Below are 22,395 nucleotides of genomic sequence, written 5' to 3'. Positions count from 1 at the left end.
CACTGCTGGAACAGGTGGTGTTGAGGGGCTACTGTGGTTCCCGAGGCCCAGTGACATCCCGCATGGCAGTGTCTTCATACTGGGGCTCCTCTCTGCTGCAGGATGAAAAATCACCTTTCCTGGACACTGTATTCAGGCCGGTGGTTTCTGGGAGTTTAAAGACGTCATTCTTAATCCAGTGGCTCAGGAGGCCCTAAGCAACTCAGACCCTGGGCCCTGTTCCTAAATAAGATTTAAAAAGGGGCGGGGGGATGTGGCTCAGTGGTTAGGTGCCCCTGGGTTCAATCCCCAGTGCCAAAATTAATAAGTAAATAATCTTTTTTTTTTAATCTCCTAAAGTGACCTTTGAGAAGACAGAAGTCACGGATCTGAGAACAACTTTTTAAACTCTGATGTGCCTTCTGCTCACAGGTGGTGCTGGTGGCATGCACTGAGCACCTGGGGACCCCTCGGAGTAGCCAGGAAAGATCCCCAGTGCAGCTGAAGCTGTAGGCAGAGGCTCAGCCAATTCCACAGGGACCGTGACACCAGGGTGGCCCATCAGACCACCCAGATTGAGGCGAGGAGACTGAGCCCTGGGATCTCACTGGCTGCCCATGTACCATCACTGAAGGGACTCAGCTAGGAAAATAAGATCCCAGGGATTAACAGGGAGGGTCCAGGCAGAGCACCAGCACCACCACTTCGTCACTACGAATGAGACCAGAATTATTTTAAATTATTTATTTTCTATAATACATCTCAAATCATAAAACAGTCTGGTACATTTTTTTCTCAAGCACAACTTATACTCATTTAGAGTGTAAGTTTCTTCTTTTAATCTTACAGGATGGAGAAAGTAATCACACTTGAAATGACAGAAACATCAGTCAGCTTATTAAAAATATCACTTCCTAGGCCCACCTCAGAGATGAGGCCAGTGGGTCCTGGGAAGGCAACATTGTGCAACCCTTGGTCAGTTCCGCTGCAGGTGATGCTTGGGGGTGTTCAAGATGCTTAGGACTTGTTGGTTGCCTAGCTGAAGCAATTTCAGAAAACCCAGGAATAATTATGTATACAGAAATAGCTCTTCTATAAAATTTCCATATAAAAATAAGGGTATTTATTTACAAACTTTGAGATACTACAAAATAATATACCATATCAGGTTAGGTACTTCACTCTACAGGAGCATCTACACATAGCAAATCAGATGTGGCCTCATTTCTTAAGCGTGTGGCACCATGGTATATCCTTCATGCAGAAAAAAGCAGAACCATATTTTTCTGGGAATAAAACCTAATAGCACATGATCACATAAAGCATCTTCAAATTAAAGGGTGAAGAAAAGGTGATTTGGGTTCAGAGCCTCCAAGGTCTCCACCCCAAGGTCCAAAGGTCATGTATGTTGACAACAAATCACGTGGAGGAACCAGGTATTGGGACAGTCCCTGAAGCCCAGGCCTCCTGGGCAGCACTGCACTGGGTCACCTGGTTGGTCCACTTCTCAGGACACCGGAGGGAGGAACCTGTCTTGGTACAAGTGGACGAAACAGGACCGCAGCTTGCCCAGAGACACCTCATAGGAAAGCTGCCAGATCAAGAGACCTCAGGATGACAGAAATTTGCCTCCAGTCTGAATAAGCTACATTATCAGGCCATTTGTAATTAACAATGCCTGGCATGGGGACCAGGATGAGGGACGGCTTTTAAAACCCAAACATGATAGGGGTGGAGAGATATCCTCACACTGCTGTGACAGATGGGATGGAAAGAAACCAGTGGGCCCAGAGGCTCAGCTCGCAGCTTTACCCCAGGCCCCACCATAGCCCAGCCTGAGGGTCTCCTGGGGGGAGCGCCTCTCCCTGGCTGCCACTGCCAACCCTGGGCCCCGAGTCAGAGATCCCAAGCACGCTGGGCTGGGGGAGGTCTCACTTCTGCTCCTTGGCTGCTTGGCACTTGGTGACACAGAACTGAAGCTAATCCAGAGCCCTCTGGAAGGACTGCAGTGAAGGCAAGGACCCTTCAGGGAAGTTAGTGGCAGCCAGGGGTTTTGTGAGACAGCACTGAGGCCAAGGGACATGGGCAAGCTGAGTGCTCGGTGTTCCTGTCCCCACATGAGCAGGCTGGGTGTTCACTCCCATCGTCCAAACCCTGCACTTCAGCTAGAGCAGGGAGGCCCGGTTCCCCTTGGCTGCAACAGGGTCCCAACAGCCTCAGTCCTGCAGGCCTTTTTTGGGGGGGTTGGGGTGTGGTAAAGCAAAGGCCAGATGAGAGCAGTACAAGAGTTGGCCGTGTTAGAAAGGCCAGCCGCATGGTCAGTCTCCCTCCTGTCCCAACACTGGTGAAGGGCTAGCTTTGTGGCCCCCCTACCCAGGGTTTTCCTTAGCATATTATGACCATTAGAGTATGCGGGAAAACCACATCCCACAGAGTAAGCTTAACTTTTCAGATATTTTGGTTAGAAAACGGGCTATTTTCCTGAGAATGTTTTAATTTGTGTGGGCATTTTGCTTGAAAATTTGTTTAGAAAAGTAAAATCCTAAGCAAACATCAGGCTTTTCCCGTGAGTGAGTGTTCGGCTTAAGTGGAGTTAACAGAATATGGTATCAACTCTTGAGCTGGGGGCAGAAAGGCACATTTCTGAGTCATTCAAATGGCGTGGTGGGGACTCCTTAAACATACTGGGTCTTCAAAAAAATACATATTGGTGACCAATCAGTGCTTGACACGGCTTTGGTGCATAAAAATGGGGAACCTCACTGGGAAGCCAGTTCTCAGGTGTCAAGCCCTCCCTGTCACCAGAGCCAGCCCACATGCTGGATGAGGCTCTCTCTCCCGCCTCCTGCGAGAAACGTTAGGTCTTTGTACATCTAAGGACTCAGAGAACAAGCAGAGATGCTCACCCTCTCTAAGGCCTGGTTGTGAGGGCGAACAGGAAGGTAGGGAGGCCAAGAGAGCCTGTGAGTAGTTTACAGACACTGCTGAGAGCTAAGGTCAGTATTCTTTTAAATCTTTTTTGTGTGGGGGGGGGAGGAACAAGCCCTGCCCCATACTTACCACCAAGGCAGCACAGTTTTAAGGTCTTTGTCACAGATTTATTGACTAGAGACAACCCTTGTATGTTAGAGAAGGGAGCTTGAGTATAAAAGCCCTTGAAATGAATCATTTATAAAACTCAACAGAACTAAATTGCTCTCTCTTGGTGTGGTTATGTCTGAACCAGCTAAGGCAGTTCCTGCAGCTCCCATCGTCAGCTAGCCCCCAACACACACACACAGTGTCCCAAGGGCCTAAGACACATACTGTGCTGTCTCTGTGACCTAAGAAGCCCCAAAGAGCTTTGATTTAGCAAAGAGCATAATCACAGATGGCTGTGGGGCTACAGGGAGCCCCTCCTTCCTGAAGTCTCTATGTGGATTATCTGACAAGGGCCACTTTTCTTTTTGGGGTCAGATCCTGGCTTTATTTTTCAAATAAGGCAGAGTCCTGTTATGACAAGTTCTACCAACAGGAGGCGCTCTCCCCACCCATCCTGGTAAAATGGCAGAAGCTACATAGGAACTTCCCCACCCCTGCTTCTTTAAAGAGTCAAATGGAAGAACTTAAAACTTGTGGCCTCCATCCCTGATTTTCTGGGGCAATGGGTTCTTCTGAGGTCTGGGGGACTCCTCCTTTCCTGGCCCCTTTCCAAAGCCCTCCACAAGCATAAGGTACAACCTACACAAACTTCCTGAAACTGCTTTCCCCACACAAAGAGCACATGGATGGGAGACACCTACAGCGGGGATGGCGAAGGGCACCGTGAAGGGCACCATGTTCCCTGGCAGCGAGGCTCCTCCCACAAAGGGTCTCCTGGAGCCAGCTGCATGCATTCCATGGAGCACAGTTACTAACTGAATGTCACTGCACCCTTGAGAAGGTCACTATCTTCACCCTTGAGGGTGGGGGAGCCTCACGTCAGCGTGTACTGGTACCAGGGCACCACTCTGCGACCTGTCCTCAGCAGTGCCCCAAACGCATCCCTAAGGAGCAGAAGTGGGACCTTCCCTGCCAGCACCACACATGGCCAGGACAGCCAGTGGTGGACAATGGGGATGATGGTCTTTGGTTGCCTTTTTTAAGCCTGCACTTTATGAATTAAAGCAAAGCACTTCAGCAACGGAGACAGGAGAGAAGGAAACAGTTTCTCAAGGACTCTAGGGGAAGGCTGCTGTCTGGCAAAGGAATGAGAATGATTCATGGATCTCCAATGTCTGACTGTCGTCTGGAACCTGCATTTCAACATTTTGAACACTGAAAAGCTAACTGTGGCCCTTGGTCTGTCCAGGTCCCTGCTGGGCCCCCTTTCCTTCCAGTAGGGAGAGGAGAAAGGTCGGGGTTAGTAGAAGAAGAGGCACTCCTTTCAAGGATGTTGTGGAGGGACACCCCACATCACTCATCTGTCAGGTGAAGGCCTTCCAGTCAGAAGGCCCCCGCAGGCCTGGCACTTCCCGGATGCTCTTGGGAGATGCTCTCGTTGTGCTGTCCAGCTCATGCCAAGGAGAAGCCCCTGCACCTGCCAAGGCCTCCTGCCCTTTGGATACTCTGGGTTTTTACTACAGCTTAGTGCTAACAGAATGAGGGTTTCGTCTCAAAGGAGCCTAAGCTAAAGTTGTATGTTCTTACTTTTCAGTGTTTAAGGTCTTAGTTTAAAATAAAACTAGCCAACCATAGCTCTCAGCTCCAGCTCCCTGTGAGCTTGGTGGCGGAGCTGTAGAAAGGCATGTTGGGAGCCTGCACTTGCCCTCTGGGATTAAGGAACGAGCCCTCCTGGGCCACATTTGGTGATGGGTCCACAGATGCTAGGTGCACAATGTCAGGACAAATCCCTGTGATTCAAGAGTTAGTTCTACTATTCTTTGTGTAATTAGGTTGGGGATGTGGCCTCGCACACTCTTCACTCAGAGAAGTGGATGCACCTTTGGCTATGAAATCCCACCCTACGCTCCTCGCTACCACGCATCTGACAACTGCAGCGTTCAACATTTGCTCAGAAATATTGGGTTAGTTTGAAGGGCAAATTACCCAGGAATCAATCTAGTAAGGTCATTTTGATTAATTAAAATGTGAAAAAAGGTAACATGTACAAGAAAACATTGTTGTTCATATTCTTGAAACAGACTTTTCTTTCAAGGCAAAAGTAATGACATTTGGTTCATTTTCACAAATTGCACACTGGGTGAGATCATACAATGACTGCAGAGAGCGGTAGGCAAGCAACTTGGTCATAGGAATTTGCTTCTTTCTTTCATTATAAATGAAAAAGCTGTATGAAATGCACAGCTTTGAGTAAAATGATACAGTTTCTTTCTCTGTGGAACCCAGGTTTAGAATGCTGGCAGAAGGCAGTGCTGGCAGAGTGGTTAATGCACATGGAAATGCTATACTAGTTTGGCTTCCAGAAGTAGCCTAGGAAATCCTATGCACCGACGCATTGCCTAATGGTAATTTCAGTTTTGCTATAAATTATTCTAAATGTCATTTAAGTACTTCAGAACGAGCGCGTGCTCCTTTCTAGAAGCTGTCTAAGGCAGCAGATGCATAAAAGCACCTCAACTAAACTCCCAACTAGTTCAGCAGTTAACCTGTGTTCCTGGGCCACCAGGACTGCGATCTCCACCCCCACCGAACACCTCCACTGGCACTTGCGTGTTCGCGCCTGCCTGTCAGAGGCAGCCCAGGAAGGGGGAGAGACATGGTCATCGGGGCTGCTCCTTGTAGCAACCTCAATTCTAAAATGATTACTCAGGTGAGGGCGCCACAGAGAGCCGGCCTCCCGGAGATGCGCCCATTCCTGGGCCTGTTCTGGGGATCGCTCCCCCTCTCAGGAAAGGCGCTTTGTGCGGGTGGGACCTAGTGCTGTGGCCAGTTCTCATTCACACTATGTTAACATTCCAATCCTCTCAGCCTTCGAGTAACTTGCTGGCTGTGTTTCTCTAGTTCTCACTGAACACACGGTGCAAACAAAGGCAAAGACTGAAGAAATCATCTCAAAACAAGAGCTCACACTAACACACACGAGCATCAATGTGGAAACGTGAGTTCTCTCCTGTCTTTATTCTGGGGAGGAGGAGTCCTCCTCGTCATCTTCCTCGTCTTCATCGTTGAACGAGCAGGGGGTCTCTCCGCGGGACTCGGAGCAGTGGGAGGCCGCACTGCTGGACTGGTGACTGTTTGGGGCAAGGAACTGCCCAGTTGCTAAGGCCACTTCAGCATCCAGGCACAACCCCTGGTTTACGCTATCGAACAGCAGAAACACACACAGGGTGGTTAATGCGGCAGACAGTTTTTGTACAACATGGGAAAAAGCACACAGGAAGGAGCTGCCCCAGGTGAGGCCTGTCACACCCCCGAGGACCTGTGCAGGCAGCACATGGCCCTGCTCACCACATGCCCTGCTCACCCTGGCCCTGAGGGGCGAGCAGGGCCATGTGCTGCGGCCTGCCTTCCTGACCTTGAAAAGTACGTACCTTGACTGGGGTAAGGTGGCACCAGTGGGCAGGTCTAAATTTGAAACTGATTGGGTAGAGTTCAAAAGTAGTCCCTGATTTAACCAAGAAGGCCCCATGGAGATATCTGAAAAAAGAAAAGAAAAAAAAATGTAGGCTCTGCAAATTCTGTGGCTGCTGCTGTTTGAGTGTGAAAAGGGCACAGCTAAGCCGGGACAAGCCTGCTCGCAACCACAGCTCAACCACTCCCCGCCCTGGGAAGAACCCAGGTTTCTTCACCTCCTTGGAATAAAAAAAAATTCTATAACACAAGAGTGGCAGGGGAATGAACACACACACTCACACTCAGGGGAAGACAAACCACAGAAAGAATTCAAGGTGAACAAACTCAGACTCATTCCTTTTGTTGGGAAGACCCTGAGGCGGCAGCTCCCTGGGACTAGGAGCAGCAGATGGACTATCTCTGATGCTGGCTGTCCTCACCATGAAGGACCCTGACGTGGGGTTAACACCAAAGTCAGGAGCGGATAAAGTGACAGTCATGTCGGAAATCTCTCAGGGAGGGACGCCTTGCTCAAGGAGCAGGCACAGCGGCAGATTTCTGCCTGAAGCCCGGCCATGCCCTCTGCAGAGGCCGTCACTGCCAGCCTCCTCCCAACACGTTTGCTCCTGGTGTCCTTTGCTTTAGAATTCAAACTAGCCCTTCTTTTAAAAGGTCGCGCTTTTAATGAAGCAAGACAGACATTACTGTTTTAGATACAGGAAGTATTTTGGACAAATCCTTGCTACTTATTTTCTAGGCATATGCAACACTTCTCCTATTCTAAGTCTGAGCAGTTCTTCTTCTTTTAAAAATTTATTTGTTCTAATCAGTTAAACATGACAGCAGAATGCTCTTCAATTCACTGTATACAAATGGAGCACAATTTTTCACTTCTCTGGTTGTACACAAAGTAGGTCACAACATTCATGTAATCATACGTGTACCAGGGATGTCTGTCTCATTCCATCATCTTTCCTATCCCCATACCCTCTACCCACCCCTCCCTCCCCTTTGCCCCATCCAAAGTTCCTCCCCTTATCCCATGCCCTCTCCCCATTATGGATTAGCATCCACTTATCAGAAAAAACATTCAGCCTTTGTTTTTGGGGGATTGGCTTACTTCGCTTAGCATGATATTCTCCAACTCCATCCATTTACCTGCAAATGCCATGATTTTATTCTCTTTTATTGCTGAGTAACAATCCATTGTGTATACATGCCACAGTTTCTTTACCCACTCATCTACTGAAGGGAATCTAGGTTGGTTCCACAGTTTGGCTACTGTAAATTATGCTGCTATAAACATTAATGTGGCTATGTCGCTGTTGTATGCTGTTTTTAAGTCCTTTGGGTATAGACCAAGGAGTGGGATAGCTGGGTCCAATAGTAGTTCCATTCCATGTTTTTTAAGGAATCTCCATACTACTTTCCAGATTGGGTGCACCAATTTGCAGTCCCACCTGCAATGTAAGAGTGTGCCTTTTCCCCACATCCTCCCTAGCACTTATTGTTGCTTGTATTCTTAACAGCTGCCATTCTGACTGGAGTGAGATGAAATTTTAGAGTAGTTTTGATTTGCATTTCTCTAATTACTAGAGATGTTGAACACTGTTTCATATATTTGTTGACTGACTGAAGACTGAGTTCTTACTGCAATTTTACTTTATACTTATTTCCTATCTAAATGGGTATCTCAAAGAAGGCAATAACTGGAACATATAAGATGTAGATATTACTGTATGGTCTCTCTACAGTGACTGTAAGGATTGTGTTATAGGAAAAAAAAAATGTGGTAGAAACACTAGAAATACACTCCTAAAAGAAAATTATTTTAGTTAAATTGTAAGAATCGGGCTGGGGATGTGGCTCAAGCGGTAGCGCGCTCGCCTGGCATGCGTGCGGCCCGGGTTCGATTCTCAGCACCACGTACAAACAAAAATGTTGTATCCGCCGATAACTAAAAAATAAATATTAAAAATTCTCTCTCTCTCTCCCTCTCTCCTCTCTCACTCTTTCTTTAAAAAAAATAAATAAATAAAATAAATTGTAAGAATCAACACATTTGGAATATATAACTTGCCAAAGTAAGCTTTTGCTTTAAAATGATATTTTTGTAATTCCTGGGCACAGAAATGGACTATGTGTACTGAAACTGGAAATCCTAATATCCTGCCTGACTAAGTGAGAGGCTGTTCGTGTAGAAGAGGGGTGAGTACATTAATTTTAGACTGGCCTTGTGAACCTTCTTCTTTAAAGGCTAAGGCAGCTGTGGAAAAAGAAAAAAGAAAAAAAGGACTCCATTCTAAGAAGAACAGCAGTCTTTAAATACATTAAGTAAGAACAAGTCTTATGAGAAGATGAAATTAAAGCCAGGATCCTGTGCTGAATATTAACTAGGACATAGAACTAGAGAAACTTTCTGTCAGAACACAGCTATTTACTTGTTTGTGAGCCTAACAGATTACTTTTCTTTTCACAATGGATTTGAAAAGCCTACGTTTCTTTCACATTATCACTGGATCCACACAATGGTTCTCACACTCTTGCCAAAAGCCATTATGTCCCTTTCCACACTAGAGGCACACGTTTCTTCCTTTGAACTAACCAGAAAGTCTGTATCCCGGTCTGCAAATGAGGTCATGAAGAGATCAAACCACAGAGGCCGACTAATCACCCACAGCCTTCTCGCTGGGACTAAGTTAAAATACAGTTCTGGTGAATTATTGAGTAAGCCCTTTATTCAGACCCTGCTGGACTTCCATGTGACTGGGCTGCTCGCGAAACAGCAGGACTCATGTGGAGAAGGCAGCAGGACAGAGACCTGGGACAGCTGGCTGATGGGGTGGGGAGATGGGGTCACTGCTGCAGAAAGTCGATGGCACCAACTATAAAATTAAATCCAACAGAAACGAAACCCCCGTCAATAAACTCTTCTGTTGTGAGCAAAGAGCCAACCTAAAAATAAGACCTACCACTTTGCTCGTATTTGATGTATTATACTTTAGAACTAACATTAAGATGCTGTTGAAAAGTGATGTGGCCCAGCATGGTAGCACATGCCTGTAATTCAAGATACTTAGAAGGCTGAGCAAAAAGATTGGAAGTTCAAGGCCAGACTCTGCAACTTAGTGAGAATCCTCTTAAAAAAAAAAAAAAAAAAAAAAAAAAGTGATGATTTGGGGCTGATCTCGGTGGTATGCACCTATAGTTGCTGCTACAAGGCAGAAGGATCACAAGTTCAAGGCCAAAGTGGGCACTTAGTAAGGCCCTGTCCCAAAATAAAAAAGGTTAGGGAGGTACTCAGTGCTTATCTAAGATGTGCTAGACCCTGGTTTAGTCCCCAGTATTGCTGCCCAAAACAATAAACATACCCACAAAAACAAAACAATTAAAAAAAACAAACCTGAAACAACAACAAAAAGATATAAATTTTAGGTGAAAGCAAAGACAAAAAAAGTGTTTAAATATTAAAATTGCATTTGCAGAATGTACAATATTGCTAGGAATTAGGACAATGGCAAGCATCATAGGTCATTAGGGAAAAAACAAAGAAAAATCACAGTGAGTTACAAGTTCACACCCACTAGGATGGCCACGATTAAAAAGATGGACAGCGCTGGGGACGCCGCCTGGGGGTAGAGTGTATGCTCACGATGAGTCAGGCTCTGGTTTGATCCCTACCACCAAAATATTCTAGAAAATAAAAAGATGGACAATAACAAGTGTTGAGAAGGATGTGGAGAAACCAGAACCCTCATACACTGCTGGGGTAAAATTGTATAACTACATTAGAAAACAATTTGGCATTTCCTCAAAATGTTGAACATCCAGCAATTCCACTCCTAGTTATTTATACAGACAGCAGATCTGAAAACATGTTCACGAAAACACTTGTACAAACACTTGTCCAAAATAGCATCATTCAAACCAGCCACTGATGAATGGAAGAATAAACAAAATATGATACATTCACACAAGGACTATTATCTGCCAAGGAAAAGGAATTAGGTTGAGCACCCCCAATCCAAAACTTTTGACTCTGAAATGCACCAAAATCCAAACTTTCTGAGCACTGACATGTTGCCACAACTGGAAAAGTCTGCATCTAACCTCACGTGATGGGTCACAGCCAAAACACAGGCACACTAAAAATACATGATTAACTTCAGGCTATGTATATACACAGGTATATGTGAAACAAATGAATTTCATGTTTAGGCACAGATCCTATCTTCAAAGTATTTTATTACATATATGCAAATATTTCAAAACAGGGGGAAAAAACAATCCAAATCTGAAAAATTTTTGGTCCCAAGTATTTCAGCTAAGAGAAACCTAACCTTTCTCACTGTTACAGGATGGATGAACCTGAACACTATGCTGCATGAGAGAAGCACACACAAAAGGCCATGTATCGTATCATTTCCCATATGAAATGTCTATAACAGACAAATCCACAGTGACGGGAAGTAGATGGATGACTTCCAGGGATGGAAGGGCTAGGGGTGTAGGGAGTGACTGCTAATGGGCAGGGGGGGGTTCTTTCTTCAATTATAAACATGTTCTAGAATTAGACAGTGATTATTATGGTTACACAACCTTGTGAATACACTAGAGCGCCACTGAGCTGTTCACTTTAAAATGGTGTATTCTATTATGTGAATTAAAACTTAATTTAAAAAATTACAATATTATTTCAGACCTACATAACTAGGAAAACAGAACACTTCTATTCTGCAGATAAGAATACAATTTGGTAAATTTGAATTGAAAAATGCTGGCCTCATCCAATAAAGCTAAAGATGCACTTGATAATTCTGATCTACATTTTTGCACACAGCACTAGATAAATGAATAGGAATGTTCAAAGCATCAAGAAACTGGAACCATCAATAAAATGAAGAAACTGTATAGTCATATAGTGACATTTTATACAGAAGTAAAATTATATGCATTACAGCTACATTAAATCACCTGGATGAATCTATGGAACATAAAGATGAGTCAAAGAAAATCAAATCACTAAAGGATATATTAGTGTGATTCTATTTTTACACAAGGTCAGAAATGGGCAAAACAAGTTAATAAACTGCTTCTGTTTACCATATTTGTAGCTCTAAAGAAAAGCAAGCAAACAATAAGAAATAGAGTGGTGACATCTAAACAGATAGGGAAGGTTGCACACCCGAGGGTGGGCATCAGGGATATCACCTGTAATGCTTCTCTCCTAAACTAGGCAGTGGATTCATGGGTAGCCACTGTTCTGTGACTCTTTACACTCTAAAACAATGTAAGATTGGGAAGAGAGGACCAAGGACAGTAAACATAGTCAACTTGAGAAGTTTTACTGTAAAGAACAGCAATGATTTTAAACATGAATCATATTTACCCAGTCTGACACTGTTTTCTGATAATGTAAATTTTACTATATTCCTTCTCTCTTAATTCATTACTAACCAAATGACATTTATTTTATGCATAAACAACAGATACAATAAAGTTACATTAGAGCAGGGTGGGGTGTACATATTTTATTTTATAAAGGTTCAAAGTATCCCTTTCAGTACCCAGAGGGCACTGAGGAAGGATTTTTTTAAAACTCCTTCATCAAGTTTTACTAAAAGCTTACTCTAGTGTGCCTCTTGGTTAGTCCTGGAAATTACAGATAGTATTATTTCTGAAGAGCCTAATTTCATGGTGAATCAGGCAATTTAGATCTACATAATATGAATTACAGAAATCTAAGTTTGCAATACTGTAAAAATAATTCTTAATGTTGGAAACGTTCTAAAATTCTGCAGCTTTTTATGAGAAAGGTTTTAACAAGTTAGACTGTTGTTAATCAGGAACAAGATGCGATAGCATCAGTCAACATACCTGTGATATAACCTTCTAAAGCCTTTGGCACCAGTGATTTAGCAAGTTTCAGGTCCTCCAGAGAGCAGTTGCCCGACTCCAGGCCAAAGGACATTCCCATCCGTTTCAGTACTTCTATGTCATCATGGATCTCAAAGGTGTTGTCAAAGTTAAAGAGGTATTCAAACCTGCATCAGGGAAGAGAGAAAGGATGGCATTTCCAGTGGTTCTCAAGAGGCTGGGATCATTTTTATGCCCAGTACTTTTATACACATGAGGGCCTAAGTTCAGCCATCTCCTCAAAGTTGTTGCTACTTAGAGTACTAGCCATTCTACCAGGTTCAGGGGGACAACACTTCGAGAAGTGACTTTCCTAGTTGTAACAAGCACCAGCAGTCCATAAACTTTAGCTGTAATGCTGTTGGAAACAGGAGACAAAATTTTGTTTTAAACTTAACACTTTTCAAAATTGTCTACGGCTTTGCCACAAAAGTCTACTTTGATATTTGATCTTTCTACTACAGTTGGCTTATTAGCTTTGGCAAAAAAGATTTTGAATGCTTACTTCACCTTCATGAGTCAAGTGTTAGCCTGTTTAGTTAAGCATAAATGGGAGCCTTTTATTTTATTTATTTGAGATAGGGACTTGCTGTGTTGCCCAGATTGGTCTTGAACTCCTACTGGGCTCAAGGGACCCTCCTGCCTCAGCTTCCCAAACAGCTGTGACTTTAGGCACACACCAGTAAGCTTGGCTTATATGGAAAATTTTTTTTTGTTTTGCACTTTTTTTGTGATACTGGGGATGGAACCCAGGGCCCCACAAGTGCTAGGCAAACATTCTACCACTAAATTACATTCCCAATCCTTAAATGGAAGACTTTTAACAAATTAAACCAATGTCTAAATCCTGTCTTAAGGGACTAAGGAGTGAAATGTCTAAGAAAAAGTGTCACACATAATAAATACATGACATGTTCTTGAAAATTGCCGGATGTGGATGTCTAGCTGCCTTCCCGGCACAACAATTGAGTTCAAGGGAAGGTTCAGGGACAATGGTGGGTTTCACTTGTCATGGAATTCTATTAAAATCATGTGAAGGTAACACTTTTTTATGGTAGATCTTAGATGAGGGCCAAACTACAATTTGAAGCAAAATGTCATATTTAAATAACCTTAAGTATATGGATATGAATAAAGTACTGAACAAGTTTTTAGGGGAAAATAAATCTGAAGTGGGTGCCTGCCAAGGGGATGATTTTAGGCATCTGTTAAAAGCAGTTGGCTTTGTGGACCTAATCCTCAGCGTGGGAAAGCCTCCCAGCTAATGAAGGGGAAGATTGCATCACCACAGTAACTGCCAGAAAGGTCTGCAGCCCGCCTTGAACACAAGTGCATACAAGCTGCTCCATGAAGGGCAGCCTGGTTGGGGCATGAGTCAGTGACCACCCAAGGCACAGAACCCTGCAAATCCTGGCCTGGGTGAGCAGCATCACAAGCCTCGAGGCCAACAGCTCCCAGATCTTCCTGACACCCTTTTTAGACTTAAAAGACTAACCTGAGAATTTTATAATCCCCGACAATCAAGAGACTAACTTTATGTTTTTGTGTTTGTTTCTAGGGAGTCTAATTTCAGACTAACTACAAATGCCTTTGGTGTTTTTTCCCTGAAAAGATGTTAAGCATTTTCCAGACTTGTACTGCTTTATCGCTAAGTTTACCCTTCATGAAAAAGTTTTTAATCAGTGGAAAAAGTTAAGGGTACAGAGAGGGTGCGGAGTGAGACAGGAGCCAGGTATGGGTCGTGGTTCCCCCACCCTGCTCCACGGCTCTGCTGTCCCAAGAACACATGGGAGCGACACCAGTGCCTGAGAATATACCAGCTGCCCTCGTAGACCCCAGTTTCTGAAACAATTCCCAAGTTTGAAAACAGTGATCCAGATACACAACATTAACTGACCCCTGGGCGGGTCTTATGTGAATTCATCCATAGCTTCTGCAAATTGGCAAGGTAAATACTATAATTCTTATTTTTTTAGAAGGAGTGAGATTTCAGAAAGGCTAAGAAACTTAAAAGGTTGAAAAATGTGTCTGGCTGACTTCACAGCCTGCAGTTTCTAATACCGTGTTTTCATTTCAATCTTCAAACCGTTTTGAAATTCCCGCTCACTGTTTTTTTCTAAAGTCATCTTCTTCCTCTGCATGGGAAGCATCCCTCAGACTCCCTGTATGCAATACAGACAAACAGGGAAAGAACCGCCACCAGAGAAAAGGAGTGCTGGTGTCCCTGCCAGTCTTGGGTGGGGCTGTGGGACTGAGGAGGAGTGGAGTCCCCCTGTGGCTTTAATAAGTCTCCAAACTCGGACAAATTATTGCTGACCCCTTGTCCTAACAGCAGCCAACATTCTCAAGCGCTTCCCTGAACCAGACCTTCAGAGGCATTATTTTGCTTAATCCTCACAGGGAGACTACACGAGAGGCACCAGCAGCATCGCTTCTGTTTGTTCTAGACATGGAGCTTTGTTGTGGTCTCATTCTGCACCTTCTGTGTACCCTTATCCTCTTCATGGTACTGGCCACAGCCTGCAGACTACTAATACAAACTTTTTCATGAAGAGTAAAACAAATTACCAGAGGAATTCTCTAATTTGCAAAGTGTTACTTCCCACTTGCTATGATGAATATTAGCATCAATTTCAATCATAATGTAAAAAAAGAAAAATTTGGGGCTGGGGTTGTAGCTCAGAGGCAGAGCACTTGTCTAGCATGTGTGAGGCACTTGGTTCGATTCTTAGCACCACATAAAAATGAAACAAATAAAATAATGGCATACTGTCCATGTACAACTACAAAATGAAAGAAAGAAAGAGAGAGAGAGAGATTTTTAAAAAGAACATGCGCAACATTTTTTCTTTGTTTTTTTGTACCAGGAATTGAACTCAGGGGCACTCAATCACTTAGCCACATCCCTAGCCCTTTTTATATTTTATTTAGAGACAGGGTCTCACTGAGTTGCTTAGTACCTCACTTTTGCTGAGGTTGGCTTTGAACTCATGATCTTCCTGCCTCAGCCTCCTGTCCCACTGAGATTACAGCCGTGCACCACTGCACCTGGCTATGTGCTCAGCATTTTAATGGCCTTTCATTCATGGATAAACAAAAGCACATATAAGTATGATATAATAAAATGACGAAATGATTGCTTTAATGTTTGATCTAACACGTTTCCCTAAAAAACTGTAATCACCAATGAACCTACCTACCCCAGCCCTCAGTGAGCCTGATTCAGCACAGATCACTACACACAGGACACACTATAGCTCAGCCCAGGCACCACACCACAAATGTCACAGGCAGACAGTGCCTGGCACAGGACAGGGGATGGTGGAGGCGAGTAAGACGCACCCACATGAGAGGTGCTCACCCTCCCAGGCAGCCCCCGTGGAAGGCTGCAGGGAACAGAGCACATGATGGGAGAATGTTCTTAGAAGGCCAGCCCTGCACTTGCCCCCAGTTCCCCCACTCACTTGTCACTGGAGATGCTGCAATCTATGACTGTTTTTCTGCTCGTATTGATGATTATAAATGGCAGCTGAATTGTGGAGTTCAGAGCTGGAGGGCCCTGGTTTTGCTGTTCATTTTGCCGATTTCTCTGTACCAGATTTTTGAAAGCAATTTGCTACAATGTTCAAGAAAAAGAAGATGGTCATTTAATGTGGAAGAGTTGGGATTTAAACAAATTAAGATAATACATTTAAAATTGTTTAAAATTAGTTTAAAGAGGCAGTCCTCCTAAACTAATGAATAAGAAAGTCAAACATTTTAAAATGATTTAACCCAATAAATACATCTCAAGGGAAAAAATATCTGTACTTATAGAATGACTAACATCCTTCTTATGTAAACAATGGGGCCCTGGATTTTCATCAACCACAGAAATAGAGAGAGCAGATGTGGGAGAGAGCCCAGTGGTACCTACAGCTCTTCTTGGGGTGACACAGCAAGAGTGACACCAACTGAGCTTATGTTTTCCATTTACTTGACAGCTTCCTAGGATTTTGCAGTTAATAACACTTTTGATCTTTCTCCCCATCATTGCACCCAAGGGCACTTTACCAATGCACTACATTCCTACCCCTTTTTACATTTTATTTTGAGACAGGGTCCCACTAAGTTGCTTAGGGCCTTGCTAAATTGCTAAGGCTGGCCTTGAACTTGCAATCCTCCTGCCTCAGCCTCCTGAGGTGCTGGGATTTATAGCTATGTGCCAATGTGCCCAGGTCAAATACACCTTTTAGATTGCCTAGTCTAGGGATGTGTTTTAAAGTCACTGAACCCTTTCTTCAGATGACATCTGCCGGAACCCTCACTACATAAAACAGATGGAAGCAGCACTGCTCTGGATGGCTGTAAAGGGGCTGGGGCCCCAAGCCCCGCCAATTTGCCCTCACTTATTGCCATCATGGTTTCTAGGGCAAGATGGAACCTGACCATATGCTCAGGGCACATCTGGAATTCAGCCTGAGCCTCCCCACACCTGACACTTTCCTGAGGAGGGAACTGAAGCTTAGTACTGATGATAAAATATATGGAGAACGAATGTCATTTTTTTTTAATTTTTATTTTTTAGTTGTAGATGGACACAATATCTTAGTCTTTTTTATTTATTTATTTATTTTTTAGTTCTCCGTGGACACAACATCTTTGTTTGTATGTGGTGCTGAGGATCGAACCCGGACCGCATGCACACCAGGCGAGCGCGCTACCGCTTGAGCCACATCCCCAGCCCCTATCTTAGTCTTTTATACTGAATTTTGCTACTGTTGTTAGGCGCCCAATTATTCTAGCCCTAACTGTGTCCCAAAATACACTATCAATATCAATTACTATAAAAAAACTATCACTACTATTATGAAGCATTACTTAAGTTAGTTTCTGCTCCCGCAGAACTAAATTTAGTTTATATTTATTGCTAAATTCACTTAATATTGAGGGGAAAAATATTCCAAAACTATAGAACTGAGAAAAAAAATGAAATGCTTGAACACTTCTGTGGAGTGCTTCTCTTTCCTTCTACTAGAACAAACTCTTAGAAATTGTTACTATACTTTGCCTAACTTTGTGGACCCTGTGCAAGAGGATGCCTCATGATATGGGGGACATAACCAGTGGTAAGGAAGAACCTTATATCTTTGACTCACTGATCAATACTATATTTAATAGCAAAGACTTTTCAGGTGAAGAGAGCAGAAAAAACATATTGCTACTTGGTTTTTCTTTTGTTTGTGTGGTATTGGGGAATCCAACCTAGGACCTTGTGCATGCTAGGCAAGCGCTCTACCACTGAGCTACATACCCAGTCCAGTACCATTAGATTCACAGTAAAAAAAGAAAAATCACAACCCTTTAATTATGGACTGAGTTCCTTATTTGCTGCGCTTTGAATGATTTTTTTTTTTTTCAGCCTTTTGTTCTTTCCAGACTCATTAACATCTATTCCAAAGGCCACACAGCTGTCAGCATGTTCTGTTTTGGAAAAGGTTTAGGGGCTGGAAGGAACAATTATACATACCCATGAAAATAGGATATGTAGGTTGATGACAGGGAAATTTATTCACACTATTCCTTTCTCATATTACCAAGATAGGAGGTAGTGGCATGTAGGTAATATTACCTGTGTCATGTGACATCAGAGGCTTGTGACATTTACTTATTTTAAAAAATCAAAGCAGCCGTGTTCAGTGGTATATACCTGTAATACCATCTTTTGGAGAGGCCAAAGCAGGAGGATTGCAAGTTCCAGGCCAATCTGGCAAACTTATTGAGAGCTTGTCTCAAAATAAATAATAAAAAGGGCTGAGGATGAGTTCAGTGGTAGAGTGTCCTTGGATCCAATCCTTAGTACAGCAAAAAGAACACAAAAAGCAAAAAAAAACAACTAGGGGATGAGGCTCCAGCTCAGTGGTAGAGCGCTTGTTTGGTTCCTAGCACCACATAAAAAATAGACAAATAAAAATAAAGATATTGTGTCTATCTACAACTAAAAAAAATATTAAAAACAAACCCAACTAAAACAAAAACCAATGTTCTTGTTCCTTCTATAAAGCTGAACAGAAAAAAAAAATTAATTATCATTTTTCAGGCTGGGCATGTAGAGATAGGAAGCTCCCATCTGTTGAGGACAACCTTGCCCAGCACCATATTTTCCGATACAAAAACAGATCACTGCAGGCATGCTGGTAGAGAGGCTGCTATGTGGGCTGGCTGGAAATACTGCAGAAACTGTGAAGGGACAGGGACAACACAGAGTCAGCCAGGGAAGATGACAGCAAGGAGCTGAGGAGCAGTTCCCTGCAGAATTCCTCAGGGAGACTCAGGAATCACCTGTCAGCTTTCAACTTTTTCTCAAAGCTGCAGAATACTTTCCTCCAGTAAAATCTTATTTGGAATCTCCATATGAAAAATACCTAAGATCCCTGCTCCTGTGGCAGCTCCACAGGCAGGTGCCATGGGCTTAGTATGAAAGCAAGACAAAGAGAAAGAAAGGGAGAGAGGGAGAGAGGGAGAGAGGGAGAGAGGGAGAGGGAGAGAGAGAGAGAGAGAGAGAGAGAGAGAGAAATGGCTTGATCAGGATGGATCATCATCTCTGGGCTTCCACTGCGCAAGGTCTGTGCTTCATCTGAAATGGCCACTCGACCCTTCCCTGTGTCCTTTCCTCCTTTCTCCTCAAAGATCATGGACAGACCCCTGAAGCGCAACTGTCTGCTCTTGCTCTCTGACTTGTACATGAATGTATAAAAACAAAAACTCCAAGCAAATATAAGTATTTGGAAAGGGAAAAACAGAAACCATCTGGAATCTGTAAGAACACAGCATATTCTGGTCATTAGAAAAATTGAGTATTGAAAAAAATAGGCTATAATATTTGGGAACTTATTGCTATCTTTATTTCTCAAAGGTGGATTAAATAAAAAATTAAATCAAAAAAGTGAATTGGTGGTAATGTTTTTCATATAAAGACATCTCCCTGCGAAAGACAAAAGCATAAGGCTCTCTGGTTCACCGTACAAAGTTGATCCTATTACATTGAAACTGGCCCAAATGTACTTCCTGCCTGAAGTAAATTTTAACACCAACTGTAACTTCTAAAAAAGAAAAAAATAATAAAATATACCCTACAATTTAGTCTCACATGATTTCATACAAGGGTTCTACAATACTTCTTAAAATAATCTAAATTCTAGGCAATTATCAAAAAAAAAAAGATGACTACAGAGATCTTTATTAAACTGTAAAATTTCTTTTTTTATTTTTCTGTTTTTGCATATTGGGGATCAAACATAAGATTTATTTTCTGAAACAGAAATGCATTTTAATTGTTGGTATTTTTGTGAATCTTATCATATTACAATCATTTCAAACCATTCTGTCATTCACTGATAATGGGTATTATTGGTGGATTTGATTAACTTAAAATACTTAAAATTTAATTAGCTTTACTTTTGATATTCTGAGTTAGAGAGAAAATAAACACAAGACCCCTCCCCTGATAGGAGAAGTTCTTGTAGCTGGGCCCTCTTCTGCTTTATTCATAGTTTATGTCCAGGGTAAGGATGAGACCCAAAGTGAACTGCTCCATAATGAACCATACCCAGGCCTGAGAAGCTCAAAGTGTGACGGGTAGGGAATGGGTGACCCAGAAGGGTCCCCTGAATGGCTGAGCCTTTACTGGCAATGAGCTAGGATGGAGAGTCCATGCTGGTGTGCTCCTATCACACTACCAAAAGCACCACAATTACAAAATATCCACTTATTTATTTATTTAGTGGTACTGAGATTGAACCCAGAAGCATGGAGACTCTTATTGTTTGGTATCTGGGATTGAACTCAGGGGCATTCGACCACTGAGCCACATCCCCAGCCCTTTTTAATTTTTATTTATTTATTTATTTATTTTTTAATAGCCTCCCCATAGACATTCTTTTTTTAAAAAAAAAAGTATTTATTTATTTATTTTTTAGTTATTGGCAGACACAATATCTTTGTTGGTATGTGGTGCTGAGGATCGAACCTGGGCCGCACGCATGCCAGACGAGCGCGCTACCACTTGAGCCACATTCCCAGCCCCCCAGCCCTTTTTTATATTTTATTTAGAGACAGGGTCTTGCTGAGTTGCTTAGGGCCTTGCAAAGTTGCTAAACCTGGCTTTGAGCTCATGATACTCCTGCCTCAGTCTCCCTAGCCACTGGGATTATAGGTGTGTGCCACTGCACCTGGCTTTTTTTTTTTTTTTAATTTTATTTTGAGATAGGGTCTCACCAAGTTCTCAGACTGGCCTGAGATCCTCCCACCTCAGCCTTCTCTGTAGTTGGGTGTGCACCACTGAACCTGTCCATAAGGACTGTGAGAGCAAGTACGAGGAGGAAGAGAAGATGGGCAGGGAAGCGCTAGACACCCCAGGCTCCTTACCTGCAGGAGAAGTTCTTGTAGCTGGGCCCTCTTCTGCTTTATTCGTTCTATTCGCCTCTGCTTCTCTATCTTTAAAATATAAGTTATAAAACAATATGAAAATACATAAAACATAAAGTACCACTTTCTTTTCATGTTCCTATTCTGATACATTAAGAATTTTCTTAAAGAACCAACCCATTTTAACTGCAAAGGCAAATCACACCTTTTTTTTGGAGGGCGGGGTGGGGGGAGGACCTTGGGATATGAAAGCAGGTTGCAATAGTAGAACTGTGGCAACAGTTGTCAAAACTGAAATCCATCCCTTTAATGAATATGTCACAGACCTCACAGTGACATTTCAGTACATTTTGGACACATGTATGACGGTGGTCCTGCAAGGTTATAATGGAGCTGAGGAATTCCTACCACCTACTAGCACACTGCACAACTCATGTATTCTGGTGATGCTGGTGTAAACAAACCCATTTTGCTGCCAGTTGCATAAAAATTAGCACATATAATTATGTATAGTATAAAACGCTTGATAATGATCATAAGTGACTTACTGGTTTATGTTACTGGTTTACTGTACTATGTTTTTTTGTTATTTTCAAGTGCATTCCATCTACTCATTAAAAAAAAGTTCACTATAAAATAGTTACTGGCAGCAGCCACATATACCTCACGCTTATCCTGTCTCTTGATTACATCATAAGGTCACAGCGAATGACCTATGCCATAAGGTTTTCTTAAGGACACTTTAGGTGTTCATACAACAATGAAATCAACCAACCATGCATATTTTTAGAATGTATCCCTGTGGTCACGCATGACTGTACTTGCTGTGCAGTATTTGTTGCTTTTATTACTCAAGTTCTAATCAAAGTAATAGCAGCACTTAGCTTTTACATGTCCTAGCATTCAATTAAGCGTTTATACACATTATCTTAATTCATCTTCATACACATCTTATGAGGTAAGTATTGTTGTTGTCCATTTTGCATGCAGGGAAATGCAGAAGTAGAAAGGTTAAGCACTGCCAAGGTCACACAGCTAATGAGTGGCAAGAACCAGGATTTCAACCTAGGCAATGAAGTCCCAGAGACTCCATTATTTATGACTTTGCCAAATCACCCCCAAGGAGGAGAGAGATCTCATTAATCAGTTTAGCTGACTTTCTAGAACAAAGCTGCTAACACAGAGATCCCAATATATAGATGTATATTGTATATTCAATATACACTTCCTACTTGTAGTTCGAAACATACTTGTCAGACAAATTTCCCAGCTTCAAACAAGTGCTATTTTTCTCAATTTTACAACTACTTAGATAACAGGTATCAGGGTATGAATTTCCTTGCACATGAGTTCCTCACTATCTTCTTAGGCAAAAGTCCAATGGGGCTCATGTGTTGAGCTCTGACATTAGATCCAACAGACCAAACCAAAATGGAGTCACAGATTCTGAAGGTCCACACCACCAAGCCAAAACTAAGTTGTGTGTTTGACCTTCCAAGAAATTAAGGCAGATAACTGGAATCCCCAAACAAGCCAGTGTTAGCCAGCATGATATGGGAG

At 42.8% G+C, this 22,395-nt stretch overlaps 1 protein-coding gene across 11 annotated transcripts in view; it reads right to left on the bottom strand.

Annotated features, from left to right (window-relative positions):
* Window positions 1–708: 708 nt before the first annotated feature.
* Window positions 709–22,395, bottom strand: part of Tfdp2 (transcription factor Dp-2) — a 164,528-nt gene continuing 142,841 nt past the window's right edge. For all 11 annotated transcript variants that reach the window (XM_076868871.2, XM_076868877.2, XM_076868878.2 and 8 more), the window contains 5 exons: window positions 20,836–20,904; window positions 15,894–16,045; window positions 12,391–12,557; window positions 6,492–6,597; window positions 709–6,260 (listed from right to left, as the gene is read on the bottom strand). In XM_076868871.2, the coding sequence (XP_076724986.1) occupies window positions 6,077–6,260; window positions 6,492–6,597; window positions 12,391–12,557; window positions 15,894–16,045; window positions 20,836–20,904 (678 nt within the window). In that variant the 3' untranslated portion in view covers window positions 709–6,076. The remainder of the gene's footprint in view (window positions 6,261–6,491; window positions 6,598–12,390; window positions 12,558–15,893; window positions 16,046–20,835; window positions 20,905–22,395) is intronic.

Source organism: Callospermophilus lateralis, chromosome 10 (genome assembly GCF_048772815.1).
Source record: "Callospermophilus lateralis isolate mCalLat2 chromosome 10, mCalLat2.hap1, whole genome shotgun sequence".
NCBI classification, from domain to species: domain Eukaryota; kingdom Metazoa; phylum Chordata; class Mammalia; order Rodentia; family Sciuridae; genus Callospermophilus; species Callospermophilus lateralis.
This window is presented reverse-complemented; position numbering and strand designations above follow the sequence as displayed.